The sequence below is a fragment of the Arvicanthis niloticus genome, chromosome 22, assembly GCF_011762505.2.
Source record: "Arvicanthis niloticus isolate mArvNil1 chromosome 22, mArvNil1.pat.X, whole genome shotgun sequence".
Classification (NCBI taxonomy): Eukaryota; Metazoa; Chordata; class Mammalia; order Rodentia; family Muridae; genus Arvicanthis; species Arvicanthis niloticus.
The window spans coordinates 1,936,161-1,950,694 of NC_133429.1; the positions used below are offsets into that span (position 1 = coordinate 1,936,161).

Consider the following 14,534-nt stretch of genomic DNA (forward strand, 5'->3'; position numbering starts at 1 on the left):
TGGGGACCAGAGATGGGGAGTCAGCACTGGTGGGTCATAGCTCCGCTCCAGAGCGAGGAAGGAGGGGGAGGGTCGCGCACGTGGCCCGGGGGCGGGGCAGCGCGCTTCCGCACCCCCACCCTGGCCACGTGCAGATCGCACCCCCCCCCCCGCTCCCTCCACACACGCCAGGGACTGGGGCGCGTCCCAGTGCCTGAATGTGTGTGTGTGGGGGGAGGGACAAGTTGGAGAAGGGAGGGTTCCCGGCGACTGCGCACCGGGCACAGCACGGTGGGCGCGCCGGGAAGGGGATGGAGCGCGCACCCGGAGGAGGCGTGGCGCGCCCTTGGTAGGAGGCGGGGCATCCGAGGCTGGGGTGGGGTGTGTGGGCGTGTCGCGGGGGTGGGCGTAACTCTCAACGGGTTGGGAGGTGGCGATCCGGGAAGGGCACCGGTGGGAGTAGTGCGTGCCAGGCCGGGGGAACGTTTTCCCTCTGTTTGGCTTGTTCTTGCGTGGAGAGGTCACAATCCAGGGAGACAGGGGACCCCGGGTGCTCTACTGGTACACGAGGGTGTTGAAGTGGGAGAGAACCGGCTGCTAGCGGAGTGAGCTCCGCCCATCCGCGGTGGCGCGCGACTCTCCGGAGGACGGAGGGCGCGGCAGGAGGGGGCGTAACCACAGTGGGGAGAGGGCGTGGCCACTGAGCCCCGAGGGGGCGTCCTCCGGGCGGGGCGGGCCACGGCCGCCCCCGCGGGCTCCGGTGCGTCAGGGAGCGTCAGGCGGGGCGGGGCGGGACTGAGCGCGGGCGGCGGCGGCGCGCCGGGGCCTCCTCCTCCCTTCCCTCCTCCGCCTCCCGCACTCCAGCAGCCGCTGCCGGCCGGACGGGCGTAGGTCCCGCCGCCTCCGCTTCTCTCCCGCCGCCGATCCGGTGCCTCCGCGTCCTTGCCCGGCATGTCGGCGGCCGTGGCGTGTGTGGATTACTTCGCCGCCGACGTGCTCATGGCCATCTCCTCGGGAGCCGTGGTGCATCGCGGGCGACCCGGCCCCGAGGGCGCGGGCCCCGCTGCCGGCCTGGATGTGCGCGCCACGCGCCGCGAGGCCACGCCGCCGGGGACCCCTGGGGCACCGCCTCCGCCAGCCACCGCTCCGGGGCCGGGAGGCGCCACCGCTGCGCCCCACCTGCTGGCCGCCAGCATCCTGGCCGATCTGAGAGGCGGGCCGGTAGTCGCCACCGCAGCCAGCACCGCGGGGGGCACCTCGCCGGTCTCCTCCTCCTCGGCCGCTTCGTCTCCGTCTTCGGGCCGCGCCCCCGGCGCAGCCAAGAGCCACCGCTGTCCCTTCCTTGGCTGCGCCAAAGCCTATTACAAGTCTTCGCACCTCAAGTCACACCTGCGGACTCACACAGGTAAGCCCCTCGTTTTTTTGCGCCGGTGGGATGCAGGGAGTGCATTAAAGAGGTCCCGGGGACCCCATTCCCCCACTTCACTTGGAACCCCGAAACTGCGTGGCGCGTGGGGGGCGGGGAGGGGGCGCGCCCAGGCTTCAGCCGCCCGCCGGCCGGGAGGGCGGGGACGTGGTGGGTGGGGCGCGAGCGGGGAGGCGTGGCGGCCACGCGGTCGGGCGGCGCGCAGAGGGCGGCCCCGGTGGCCAAATCTCCCGCGACTGCAGGTTGTTCGGGATCCACCGCGGCATGGTGGGTCCACCACGCGCGATCGCAGTTCTCAGGTTCCTACTGAAACTGAGTCTCGCTCGGTGTTCCTGTCCTGTTTTTCTGCTCTCATGGTCTCGCGCTTAGTGGTCAGAACATCCGGTTCCGTAGTTCTTCCTCGGCCCTCCCCCAGCCTCAGTTTTCTTATCTGTGAAGGGGGTTGGTAGATCCGTATTACGGCCTTCGAGGTAGCAGCTCGGATTCCCTCCGATGGGCGGCAAAGCCTCTAACGTAGCGGTTAGGTGGTATCTAGGGGGTGGCTGCCCGGGACATTTTTCTCTCCATTCTGTGTATTTATTTGAACGTGGTGGAGCGAGGCCACGACCCGGACCTGGAGTTGGGGCTTGAACCTTCAATGGGATTGAAATCCGCACCACAGCTCTCCTCCCACCTCCGGTGTTGGCCCACTCTACACACCTGTGATGGGTCTGGTCAAGGTGGGCAGCGAGATTGAGCCAAGTGTTTCTGGGGAGCCCAATCCCTTCAGACCTTTTGCTAGGTACTGGCCGTTCCCTGTCCTGGGCGCTCCAAGGGTCTGTCCGTGTTAGCTGGGAATGTGTGTTGGGATTTGAGAGTCCTGCCCTTTAGCAGTGGTGTAATCAACGTTCTGAGACCTACCTGGGATAGGGTCACCTGCCTGTTACGCTAATTCACTAGCTTCTGGTTTGCCATCTCCTGTCTACATAAAAGATAGAGGCTGCCTTTACCCTTAGAGACTCTGTGGACAAAAAGGCACCCAAAGAGGGCTTGATTGGGGGTTCCCGTCACGGTCACACTGAGAGAGTTCAGGACAGCCTCCATAGATGTGTGGGTGGCCCCAGGCATGTTCAGGGCAGGTAGGGAGTAGAGGAGCCATCTTGGATTCTGCTGAGCCAGAAAGTGGGCATAGATGGTGCCTCCTCTCACTGTCTGTGAGTCGTTGCCCTTAGCCCCCGTGGTCTAGAGGCTGCCCCCATGTTGGTGCCCACATGTATGGGCAGCTCCATAGTATCTGTTCATACGCATTTTCTCTACAGAACATTTGAGGGGGCCGCACAGATAGCAAGGCTGTGGTGTGTGTGTGTGTGAGAGAGACAGAGACAGAGAGAATATGAATATGGAGAAAGATGTCTCTCTTTGCCACAGACTGGAGTCCAGGGTCTTGGCTCAAGCAGTGAGTTTGGCCATGCAGTGATAAGAGCCTGTGAGCCCATCACTCAGGTGTGAAGCTACATGCCCCACCCCTTCCAACCCAGCAGTCTTCCTAGTTCCCTGACCTTGAGGTACCCAGTACCCCCCCAACACACACACCCCTTCTAGGACACCCCTAAGCTCAGAGGGGTGACCTAGCATGCCAGAGAAACTGAGGCCTGAGAGCTGAAGTCTGGGGTCTAGGGATGACTGCAGGCAGTTCCATGAGGTGGGGTGTGGGGTTCCACTCTTCATTGGATCCTGAATCATGCTTCACACCAGGGGAGACAGGATACTGTGTCCCCAAACTCTCCTTATGACAGCCATTTGTGGGACCAGGAAACTCATGTTGGATCTGGGCACCTTTATGTCATTTTGGGTATGTGTGGGGACCACTTACCTTACATCCTGCCATTTAGTTAATTTATGTGACTGTAGTCCAGACAACCCTGCTCTGTAGACAAGAATGGCCTCTCCAAGAGGCAGGCAGATTTCTGAGTTCGAGGCCAGCCTGGTCTACAGAGTGAGTTCAGGGATAGCCAGGGCAACACAGAGAAACCCTGTCTCGAAAAAAACCAATAAATAAATAAATAAAATTGGCCTCTCCAGTACTGGGATTAAAGGCTTGGGCCACCAGGCCTCATTTTTTGAGACATGTTCTTGTTCTTACTCTGTAGCCTAGACTAACTTTGAAACTCAAGGTAAATAAATTCTCCTTCAGCTTTCTCCCCAGGGCTAAAGCAAGAGCCACAGCTGACTCCCCAGTGTCTTCTCTGGAGGGGATTCAGCTATTTCACCCTCAAGTGAAGGTGGCACACTGCTGAGTTAGGAAGCCTGTGTGGTCACACACATCTCTGGGTCAGTGGGACCTGGGATAGATCTGATCCCTTTCAGAGCCCTAAGGCTGTGGAGTAGGAGAAAGAATCTTGTCTCTACCCACCCACTCATGCCTTACTAGGGCCTGGATCCATTTAGTTCTCCGATGGAGGCATAGATAGTGCAGGGTAAAGGGCCACCTTGCAGCCCCATTATGTCCACCCCATTGTACTTGGGTGTGCAGAGGAGAGCTGGGGTGGGGGTTATAGGACACTCCCAGCAAAGGCCCACCGGCAGTAGACAGAGCTTGCACTCCAGTTGCCACAGCCCCTGCTTGGATTGGGGAAGGACTTTAGAGACTGTGGGAGATGTTGACATGGTTACTATGGATACCGAGAGATCTAGCCTTGGGGCGGGGGCGGGAGGAGAGGCTGGCTCCCGGTCTGCTTGCCAAGCCCCCTCCATCTCTGGCATCCTCTTTCCCTGGGCCTCTGAGGGTGGGGGTCCTTGATCTGGTCCCTTGAGACAGAACCCAGACCTGGGAGAGGCCTGGATGTTCATCCAGGCAGGGTCTCAGTCCTTTGGAACCAGGTTCTTCTCAGTAAGAGGCCCTGGGCCCTGCAGGGTCTCCACTCGACCCATGCCATGGGCTTCCACACTGCCCAGATCTCCTGGAGGGCTTCAGGGTCATCTCTAGATATTCAAAAAGCCTGTTTCCTTAAGTCTGAGAAACATTAGTGTCTGGGCCAGGGCAATGATGGCTCAATTGGGTCAGGGTGACTGCCAAGAAAGATCCACCTCCAGAGACCAGCACCGAGGAGGGGACCACCCATTGTCACTGTCTTCCACGTGCACCTGGGATGTATGCTCCTACACACAAAATAATGTAAAAACAAAAACTGTAGGTTGGAAGAAATGTTAGTATCTGTGGTCACCAGGACAGTGCAGGGCCTTTGTGGGCATCCTGTCCCGCACTAATGATGAAGTGGGAAGGTGGGAGGGACAGATTTGCTGAGGCCTGTGTAGCTGGGCGGGGCCGGGAACAGTGTGTAGCTGGAGAGGGAATTGTAAGGTGGCCCTAGGGCTGGGATTTTGAAGGCTACTGGTGTCACCTTTAATCTCAAGGGTGGGGATGTCTCAGAGGCCAGCTTGGCTTTATCAGGAAATCTCTTTATGGAGGAGAGATTAGGGTAGGAGAGGAGGTGAGGGAGGGGTGATATCTGAAGGGAGTGGGGTGCAGAGAAGGCTATCTCCACCCCAGTGTTCTGATCAGTCCAAATAGTGGTTCTAATTTTTTTGAAGATGTTTTCAGGAGGAGAGACAGATGGGGAAACTGAGGCCTGGGATGGGATTTGGAGCCCTGTGGGGTTCTGGTGGCCTTTGGGGACTGCCACCACCCTATCAACTCAGCTCTTTCCCACAGCATGCAGCGACTGGGACTGGCTGGTGGGGCCCCCAACATTGCTGGAGGTTATAACCACACCCCACCTAGGCTTCTGATAAAAGCAGCCAGAGTTGGGCTGGCAGTTGGCAGATGATACCAGTCAGAGGACTGGCAGCCCTTTGGCTGGGTAGGCTGGTGTCCATCCTAGGAAGTCCCATGGGGACATTGTCCTTTTTTTTTTTTCCTGGTTTTTTGAGACAGGGTTTCTCTGTGTAGCCCTGGCTGTCCTGGAACTCCCTCTGTAGACCAGGCTGGCCTCGAACTCAGAAATCCACCTGCCTCTGCCTCCCAAGTGCTGGGGATGTTGCCCTTATTGCCCCTCTCAAGAGCTCCTGACAGTGATCAGGCAGCCTGCCCTCTGGGAAGGGGGGACTGGGCCAGGCTCTAATTCATGAACTTTTGATTTGAGACAGTTTGGGACCTAAAATGTAGACCAGGTTGGCCTCAGGGGTTCTTTCTGCAATCCTGGCTATTTTGGAACTCACTCTGTAGACCAGGCTGGCTTCAACTCAGAGATCCACCTGCCTCTGCCACCCGAGTGCTGGGATTAAAGGCGTGCGCCACCACCTGGTTTAAGATATTTTTATTTACTGTGTGCTTGTGTGTATGGGCATGTGGTACATATGTAAAGGTCAGGGGACAGTTTGACAAGCTGGTTCTCTTCTACTATGTGGGTCCTGGAGATCTACCTCCCATTAGGGTGGAGCTGGGCCGGGCAGTAGGAGACTCCTGAGTCCACTGTCTGTCTTTTATGTAAGAGGGTGATAGGAGGCCCCGCTTGGGGAGTCTCAGGTTCTGAGGCTGCCTTCCTGCTCCATGCTCCTCCATCCAGGCCTGTAAGACTTTCCCACAGGCGAGCATTAAGCACCCGCTGCATGTGAGACTCAATGCTCCGAAGTTTCAGGAACTCAGCACCTGGTCTCAGCTCACAGCTAGGCGTTGGGGACGGGAAAACTGTCATACTGGGCGATGGCCAGCAGAGCCAGAGGTGATGCCCATCAGGGAAGTGGTAGTGGGGCAGCCAGGGAGCCAAGGTGGAGGTCTGGCAAGCCCTGTACAGCTGCTGAGCTTAAGCGCCAGAACAGGCCTCCCCCCTGAGGAGTTTAGACCCAGGTAGAGTCAGGCGTGGCCTGGTGGAAACTGCACCTTCAGATCCCCTCTGCTGGCCGCCTCTCTCCTGGAGCAAGTTTACAGGATGGCACAACCTGCTTGTGTTAGAGGCTGCAAAGTACCCAAGGCTCCCGAGTAGAGTCGTCCCCAGCTCACCCTGGCCTTTCCTGAGTCAGAGGGTCAAGTCCACAGCCACGCCCACAGGATCCTTCCAGTATGGTCCCCACCCACCCAATCCTCTTCCTCCCCGAAGTCAGGTCTCCTGGAGCTGTGGTGTAGACAGGGGACGCCTGCAGGACCCCCTCCCCTCAAGTTACCCCTCTGGGTAGATTGTGGTACTGTACTGTAGCACATCCAGGCCAGGCTTTTGGCAAGTGTGCACCCAACGTTGCGGGGTGGGGTGCGGGTTTGGTGAGCATGCCGTACCACCACCGGTGTGCACACGTGCGCTCTCCAACCCCCAAGTGTGGGGCGGGGACTGGCAGGCTCCCAGCACAGCAAGGCGACCCTGGCCCGGGCCATTCCTCCCCCACCCCCCCCACCCCCCGCCCTCCTGGCGGGAGCTAGGACCACGTGAGCAAGGCCTGAGCAAGGCCCATTGGGCTGCTAAGTCTCTGCCGGTTTCCACCGCCGAGCTACAAGCAGCAGCTGCATTCCCAGCGGGCTGGTGCTGGCAGCAGTCGCCTCCACTGCAACCTGCTCCTGACAAGTGGAACTAGGGGTCTAGAGGCGGGGACCAGCCCCACAGGGAGGCCCCAAAAGGGGAAGTAAGCTGATTGCTTGCTAGAGGCTGTCCCCTTTCCTCCTACCTCCCCCCACCCTTCGTCCTCTGTCTGCAAAATGGCGACAGGATTGCATGTCCCCCTTGTATGGACACAGTTCTGTCACCCAGTGTCTTGTTCCAAAGCTAGGACCCTAGCTCTATAACCAAGCAATCCTCCCCTTTAGAATGAACCCTTTGAGCGCTGTGGTGAGGAGTACTTTCTGGGGCTCTTGGCCCACTGACAAACATTCTTACTGGACTCGGTCTTTCGGATCATTTAAGGAAACACTTTGGAAATGACAAGGGCAGCCTTCTGGGTACACTGGCCCCTCTTCCCTTTCTTTGCTGTCTAGAATCGTAACCTGTGGGGCCTCGTGTTGCCTGGATGCCATACAAAATCGGCACAAGGGTATCCCAGAGGCAGTTTCCTGCATTCTGTGCCTCCATGGTGAGGGGCCTTGGGTGTGGTTTGCAGGGGGCCCGAATGAAAATAATTTTCTTCTGTTTACTTCCTGGACGGTGATGGCTGATGCCCCTCCTAGTCCCAGATTCGTCCACTTTCCCTCCCCTTCCTCAGTTCCTCTCTCCTGGGATCCCCTGAGCTCTTTAGAGCAAAGATGTCACCAGGTCACACCAGGCTTCTGTGTAGTATCTCTTCCGCTTTCTGGATGCCTCTACACTTCCTCTCCTCACTTCCATGAGTTCTGTCTGGAGGGCTCCTTGGCCATTTTCTGAGATACAGAGTCCTTGAGTACTTGCTCTCCAGTGGATTAGTTCGGGACCACACGAGGTGACCTCGTACAAGTTCCACTGTGGCTTCCCAGAGCTTAGGCCTTCGGGTCACTAGTGGCCTGGTTCTGCCTCCAGCCTCCTCTGGACTCTGCAGAATTGTACATGGGCTTTCGGGTTGACACTACTTGCACACGCTATCCTACCAGGCTTTTGGGCCGTCCTTTCCAGACCTGGAGCCTAGAGCCATCCACACCAGGTCTGAGGCACTGGGGTCCTGGATGAACCTATCCATCTGGGAAGATTTTAACCATGAGACGAGGCCTGGTGTAGGGGCCTCCTGGGGATCAGAGAGCTTGGTTGGGCATGGCTGTTGCTGGGGGGACCTGGGCGAGACCAGTAGGAAGTGGGAGTGGTCTGTAGAGGAAGTTGCCTAGTGTAGGCCCGCCCCAACACAGCAGCAAATGCTGCGTGACTGGCTCTGACCCCTGAGGCCACGCCCCTGGGCGTGCAGCCTGACCTTTCCTGCCTCTACAGAGTATGAGATGCCTAAGATGCACCCCATCTTCAGACCCATGGGCAGAAACTAGCTTGGACCTGATTTTTCAGAATTGCAGGTGGCCCAGGGTGTTGCAGAAGGACCTGGAGAAACGCCTCCTTTTGGTGCCCCGCAGCCATTTTGGACACTGTTGGGGACAGGGACATCTGATCTGAGGGCCTGTTAGGTTTGGCAGAAGTTGACAGGGTGGTGTCCAAAAAGACACAGGCTAGTCAGGGCCATGGTGGCCCAACACTTGGGAGGCAAGATTGCCTTCTTTTTTTTTTTGGTTTTTCGAGACAGGGTTTCTCTGTGTAGTCCTGGCTGTCCTGGAACTCACTCAGTAGACCAGGCTGGCCTCGAACTCAGAAATCCGCCTGCCTCTGCCTCCCAAGTGCTGGGATTAAAGGCGTGCGCCACCACCGCCCAGCCCAAGATTGCCTTCTGTTGTAGCTTAGCTGCAGCAGCTAGGAAGACCCCACCTCCAGACCTGTAGGAATGGCTGGCTGGAAGTGTAGCTCAGTGGGTCCGTGGCCCATGCCTGTCATTCTAGTGGAGGAGAGGGAAGCAAGGTGACATGAAGTGTTGATTGGGGCCACTTCTGTAGCTGGATGGCAGCCTTGGGCTTTGTAGGAAATCCTTCCCCGCCCCTTGCTCACTCTCTTTTTCTTGTCCAGGTGAGCGGCCCTTTGCCTGCGACTGGCCTGGCTGTGACAAGAAGTTCGCCCGTTCTGATGAGCTAGCCCGCCACCACCGGACGCACACAGGCGAGAAGCGGTTCCCCTGTCCCCTGTGTACCAAGCGCTTCACCCGCAGTGACCATCTGACCAAGCACGCACGGCGACATCCTGGCTTCCGCCCAGAACTACTGCGACGACCTGGTGCCCGCAGCGTCTCACCCAGCGACTCGCTGCCTTGCAGCTTGGCTGGCAGCCCCACACCCAGCCCTGTCCCCAGCCCAGCTCCTGCTGGCTTATAGAGCCCTGACCATCCACCCTGAGTGGCCTGCTTGCCAGGCTTCAGCAGGGATTTCCATCAATGGACAGACACTTCTGTCCTCTGGAGAGCCTATGTCGTGGAGTTCCAGCCCACCTCAAGAAAGTAGCAAGGGGACTGGGAATGGACTTGGGCCACCTGAGGGGCCTGGGAGGTGGCCTCAGATTCTGTCTGTAAATAGCCATGATTAACTGTTCTGTCCTCTCTGTGGGGACCCCAAAATGGGCAGTTGGCAGGTTCTCCTTGCCCCTTCTGCCACCCTCTGCTTTCCCTCCTGAGTGGTGCTGGGCATGAAATCCGGTCCCACCCCTTGTCTTCAGCCCCCTAGTCACCCCTCCAGGTTGGGACACACGTACACAGAGCCATAGGTGACTGGGGCTTCACATGGGCCCCAACCTGTCCCCACTCCACTGAAAGCCATTGGCGGAAGTTCAGGGAAATGGAGGGGGTGCAGCCTGGCTGACCCCCTTCCATGGGTACTCAAATCTCAGGTGTCCATAGGTTCTGCCCTCAATAAGGGCCCCCCACCCCAGCCCCAGGGGTACAAGAAGCGCCACAGTTTTCAGAGAACTTAGGGCTGTGGGGTGCAGGTGGGGCATGTGGAGGTCCCCTCAGAGCATCACCACACACTCTGGGTGTGGCGCTCAGCAGATGGGAAAGAATTATTTATTGTCCTCTCTGACTGCTGGTATGGGGGGGGCCCTGTCCCCCCCATCTGGGTGTGCATATGTGTGAGAGAGACAGTGGGTGTCTGGTGCCTGGGGCTTAGCCTCCCTGCTCCCACTGGGTTAGGGTCCCTTAGTTTGGCCTTTGTGTCATTGCGTCTCAGACAATCTATAGGACCCCTGCAGCCATCGGGCTAGGGATACAGGCCTCTGACCTGCCTGTCATGTGCTCCACACTCTAGGGTGTCTGCAGAGGGTGGCCTTGGACTCCAGGATTGGGAACAGGGCGTTCAGCTCCTGGGCCTTCTGGGGTAGCTCGGGTTTTTTTGCACAGGATAGACTATTTTTTTCAGGCTCGAGTTCCATGTTCTAGTGGGGTCCCCTTGTGTGGCCATCATCCTCAGGGGTGTGAGTGGGGGAAGGTCTCTCCTACTGCAGTCTGGACTTCTTTTCTAGAAAGGCAATTAGGGACTGCCTCCCCCCCCCCCAAGGGCTTAGGGACATGGACACAGCTGAGCTGCCCTGTGTTGGCTGTGGGAAGTTACCTTCCATCATGCAATGAGAAAGGCTTTGGGTAATGCTACTTTTACCTGAGCCTGTGTGGAGGGAGGTCGCCTTCTGGAGCTGGACTCAAAGGGTCCTGCCTGGCCAGCTTCCCCTCCCGGGGACTTCCATTTGCCCCTTCTCTTTGGCCACAGAAATGAGATGCCTTAGTTTGCGGGGTGGGTGGGGGGCTGGGGCCCCATTCTTTTTGTGTCTTTTGGATGTATCCTGCTTCATCCCAGCTCCTGCTGGTCTCCTGTCCTTCCTGTAAACAGGGGAAAGGTCTGAGGTCCTTGTGAGTTAACTCCATAAGCAACCAGAGTTTTTTCGGGGTGTCCTCCCTTCTCCCCCCCCCCCCAACTTCAGGTTCTAACTGATAACTGAGACTTGGGTCTAACCATTGAAGGGTGATGTCTGCAGGGCAGGCAGGACAAGGGTCCTAAGGGATTTATTTGTTCTTTCTGTAGGGGGCGCCTCTCCTCCATTCCGCCCGGCCTCTCACCCATGTATTTAATTAAAGAAGCCCTTTTTAAAAACCTGCCCTCAAGTCTGTCTGATTGACTCCCATGGCCCCCAAGGTCCCCAGCTACATCCTGGGGAAACTGAGGCAATATGCTGATATACTCCAGCTGTGCTAGGACTCTCTGAGGCCCTGGGAGGGGGCTGCCTGCAGTAGCATGCACAACTCAGTCACCCACGCGCCTGGCTCGCAGCAGCTCACCCGCCCTCCCGGTTACCCAGCAACCAGAGCTTGGTGACAGGGTGCCCGGGGGCGTCGGCTTCCCGCCCCCTTCTGGAGCCAGCAGGGGAGGTGGGGGTGGGGACAGACCCTTAGAGCTGCACATAGTGCAAGATCTAACAAGCTTTAGTCAAAAGGTGCCTCAGGACCGCCACCACCATGCAAGCCATCCTTGCTATCCTACCATCCTGCACGAGTTGAATGCCTACTGCATACCGTCTTGGAATTAGGTTGGTGCAGAAAAAGGGGTGTAAGTGGGGGCTTAAGAGCCTGAGAGCTTTTAGGAACCAATGAGACCTTAAATCCCTGTTTGAGAAAAAGACATGAGATCCCAGAGGTCTACCTAGCTCTGGGACCTGGAACCGGGTTGGGGTGGAGCTGAGCCGCCCCATTGCACCTGCTGTGCCAGAGGAGGTGCCGTGCCCCACCTAGTGGCCAACGCTAGTACTGCGAGTCTATGTTGGCTCAGGGTGGCCCCTCCCCTGTTGTAGCCTTCCAACCTGCAGGCATTCCACACTGGCTCCTCCTCCTGGAGCGCTTGGGTGGAGCGAGCCCATAGCCTTTGTGCTGTTCATCATTTCCTATTGCATACCATCCTGCACAGGTATCCATGAAGCCTCTGGCTTCCCCATGCCTTCTCACAGTGTGGTCCTGTAGTTTTGTGCTGTGCAGTTGAATGGTGAAAGTTTGTTTACCATGCATGAGGCCCTCAGCTCCACCTCCACCACCAGTGTGGTTAGCTGTCCAGCACTCCCGGCCTCTAGAAATTCTTCAACTCTTTAGATGGTGCTGGGGATGGAATCCAGAACTTTGCATATACTACAGAGGGTCTCAAGCACTGACCACGCCCCCCGCACCTCACTGGGGATCCTAGGCAGGGCTCTACACTGACCACACCCCCAGTCCCTTGCTGGGGGATTCTAGGCCAGCACCCACCACTAGATGCCCCAGCTACATCTCTGCTTTTTTCTGCTTTATCACCATCGACTAATTCCAGAACATTCTTTTATGGCAAAATAAGCCCTTACCCCATCTCATCTGTCATCTCCCCTTCCCAGCCACCCCTCTTAAGTCTGCACCCCACATTCTGGATGTTTTCTGTGGAGTTCCCTACCCCTCTGGCCTTTTGTGTCTGGCTCTCATTGAGCGTGTTTTCCAGCTCCTACACCAGTGGTCTCGGTTCCTTTGGGGGTCCATCACTTTCACATGGGTCGCCTAAGACCATGGGCAAACAGATTTACACTATGATTCATGACAGTAGCAAAGTTTCTGTTTTGAAGTAGCAATGGAATAATTTAGTGGCTGGGGTCACCACATGAGGGTCGCAGCAGTGGGAGCATTGACCAGTCTATACTGTCATGTGTCACAGCCGTTCCTCGGCTGGGCACTGAGCAGGATTCCTGTGTTCATCACCCATTCATCCATGTACGGATGTGAATTGAACTGAAAATTTGGCTTCTGTGATTGATGCTGGTGTGAACAGGCGTGTTTAAGTTCCTGGGTGGAAGTGTCTGTTTTCTTTTTTCTTTCTTTTTTTTTCTTTTTTTTTTCTTCTTCTTCTTCTTCTTTTTTTTTTTTTGGTTTTTCGAGACAGGGTTTCTCTGTGTAGCCCTGGCTGTCCTGGAACTCACTGTGTAGACCAGGCTGGCCTCGAACTCAGAAATCCGCCTGCCTCTGCCTCCCAAGTGCTGGAATTCAAGGCGTGTGCCACCACCGCTTGGCTTTTCTTTTATCGCATCTAAAGCTATTGGCCAGGCTTTGTGGTCTCCAATTTCCCTTACTGAGCTTATTTCAGAGATCCTTTTGAGAAAGTCCTAGTGAAGGGCCGAGAATGTGGCAGAACACCACCCTTACAGGCCCCCAGTGAGGGTCTGGGGTGTGGCTGGGTGGTCAGTGCCAGCCTGGCCTGCACAAGGCCCTGGATTCCAACCTTCTCCCTAAAACAAAACAAAACAAAACAAAAGAGACAAACAGAAACCAAAGCCATCTTGTTCTGGAGGTGCTATATTGCCCCCCCCCCATCATAAATGTGGCTCAGGTGGGCACAGTATACACAATTCCTAGCAGTGCTGGGGACGGGAAGCCAGGAGGGTCAGAAGTTCAAAGTCATTTTCATTACTTAGAATGTTCACACCAGCCTACAGTTAAAAAACAAACAAACAAAAGACCAAACATAATGGCCTAGGGGTTTGTGATCTCAGCTACTCAGGAGGCCAGGCAAGATGGCTGAGTTCAGGCCAAACAAAAGGAAAACATTGCCAATGCCACCATCATTCAACATCCCGAAGGCTTAAAGAATTTCTATCTTTTGCAGTCACTGGTTCAGTGAACAAATAGGCTGCAGGCTGTCTCGCCGGGTCCTGTCAGACACCCGCTTTTGACCTCTAGTCTTGGCCTCTAGTTGGAGATGAGACATATATTATCAGGATAACTATATTTGCAGAGGCTGAGTTATCTGTGATGGAATGGAGAAGTAACGCCAGCTAGAGAAATGCAACAGAGCTCTACCTGTCTGGGACATCCCAAGGTTCCCTGTGCTCTTCTGCCGTGGATGAGAAGCAGTCTCTCTACTGTCCCAGGCTGGCTTTGCTCAAGGACTTTGTTGAGAGACAGCCACATCTGGGCCACCTCTCTTGCCGTCAGCACTCAACTCAATCATTTGTTTACAATCTTTTTATAAATGCACACAGAATATGAAAATACATTTAAATCTCATTTCCATGCATAGCCAGGCACCATGAAGCTTCACTAAAAGGCTCCCAGCATCGGTTTCTGCAACTTGGCCATCTCCCTACACTGAAGCTTCATGCCCCAGCCCCGGCCCCGGCCCCTAGCATCTGCTGTCTTACTTTCTCTCATTCTCACAACCTCCTGGGAAGTGGATGCTGTGGGGCATCTGGAGATTTTGAAAAATATCTTTATTGCTGGGTGGTGGTGGGGCAGACCTTTAGTCCTGGCACACGAGAGGCAAAAGCAGGCAGACCTTTGTAAGTTTGAGGCCAGCCTGGTCTACAGAGTGAGTTCCAGGACATCTAGGGCCACACAGAGAAACTGTGTCTCAAAAAACAAAAACAAAAATTTATTTTAAAATATTAGTTTCCAGGTAACCCAGGCTGGTCCTGAATTCTCTATGTAACTGAGAGTAAGCTTGAGTCAGTCCTACTGCCTGGGTCCCCGCTGTGCTGAGATTACAGGAGTGCACCACCAGAACTGCCTTTTGAAGCTGTGTAATATTCCAACATGTTCAGGACCCACTTCCTATGTTTGTCATGCACCAGTATGTATGTACCTAGGTTACCTCTCTGTGAGAAGTGTTAACTGATGGTAGATACCC

General features: G+C 56.2%; 1 protein-coding gene across 1 annotated transcript; it reads left to right on the forward strand.

Moving 5' to 3' along the window:
• The first annotated feature begins 788 nt into the window (after positions 1 to 788).
• Positions 789 to 9,392, forward strand: Klf16 (KLF transcription factor 16). Its single transcript, XM_076919429.1, has 2 exons — positions 789 to 1,384; positions 8,935 to 9,392. Exons 1-2 carry the CDS (start codon positions 931 to 933, stop codon positions 9,234 to 9,236), a joined length of 756 nt encoding a protein of 251 aa, XP_076775544.1. The 5' UTR covers positions 789 to 930; the 3' UTR covers positions 9,237 to 9,392.
• The last annotated feature ends 5,142 nt before the right edge of the window (positions 9,393 to 14,534 follow it).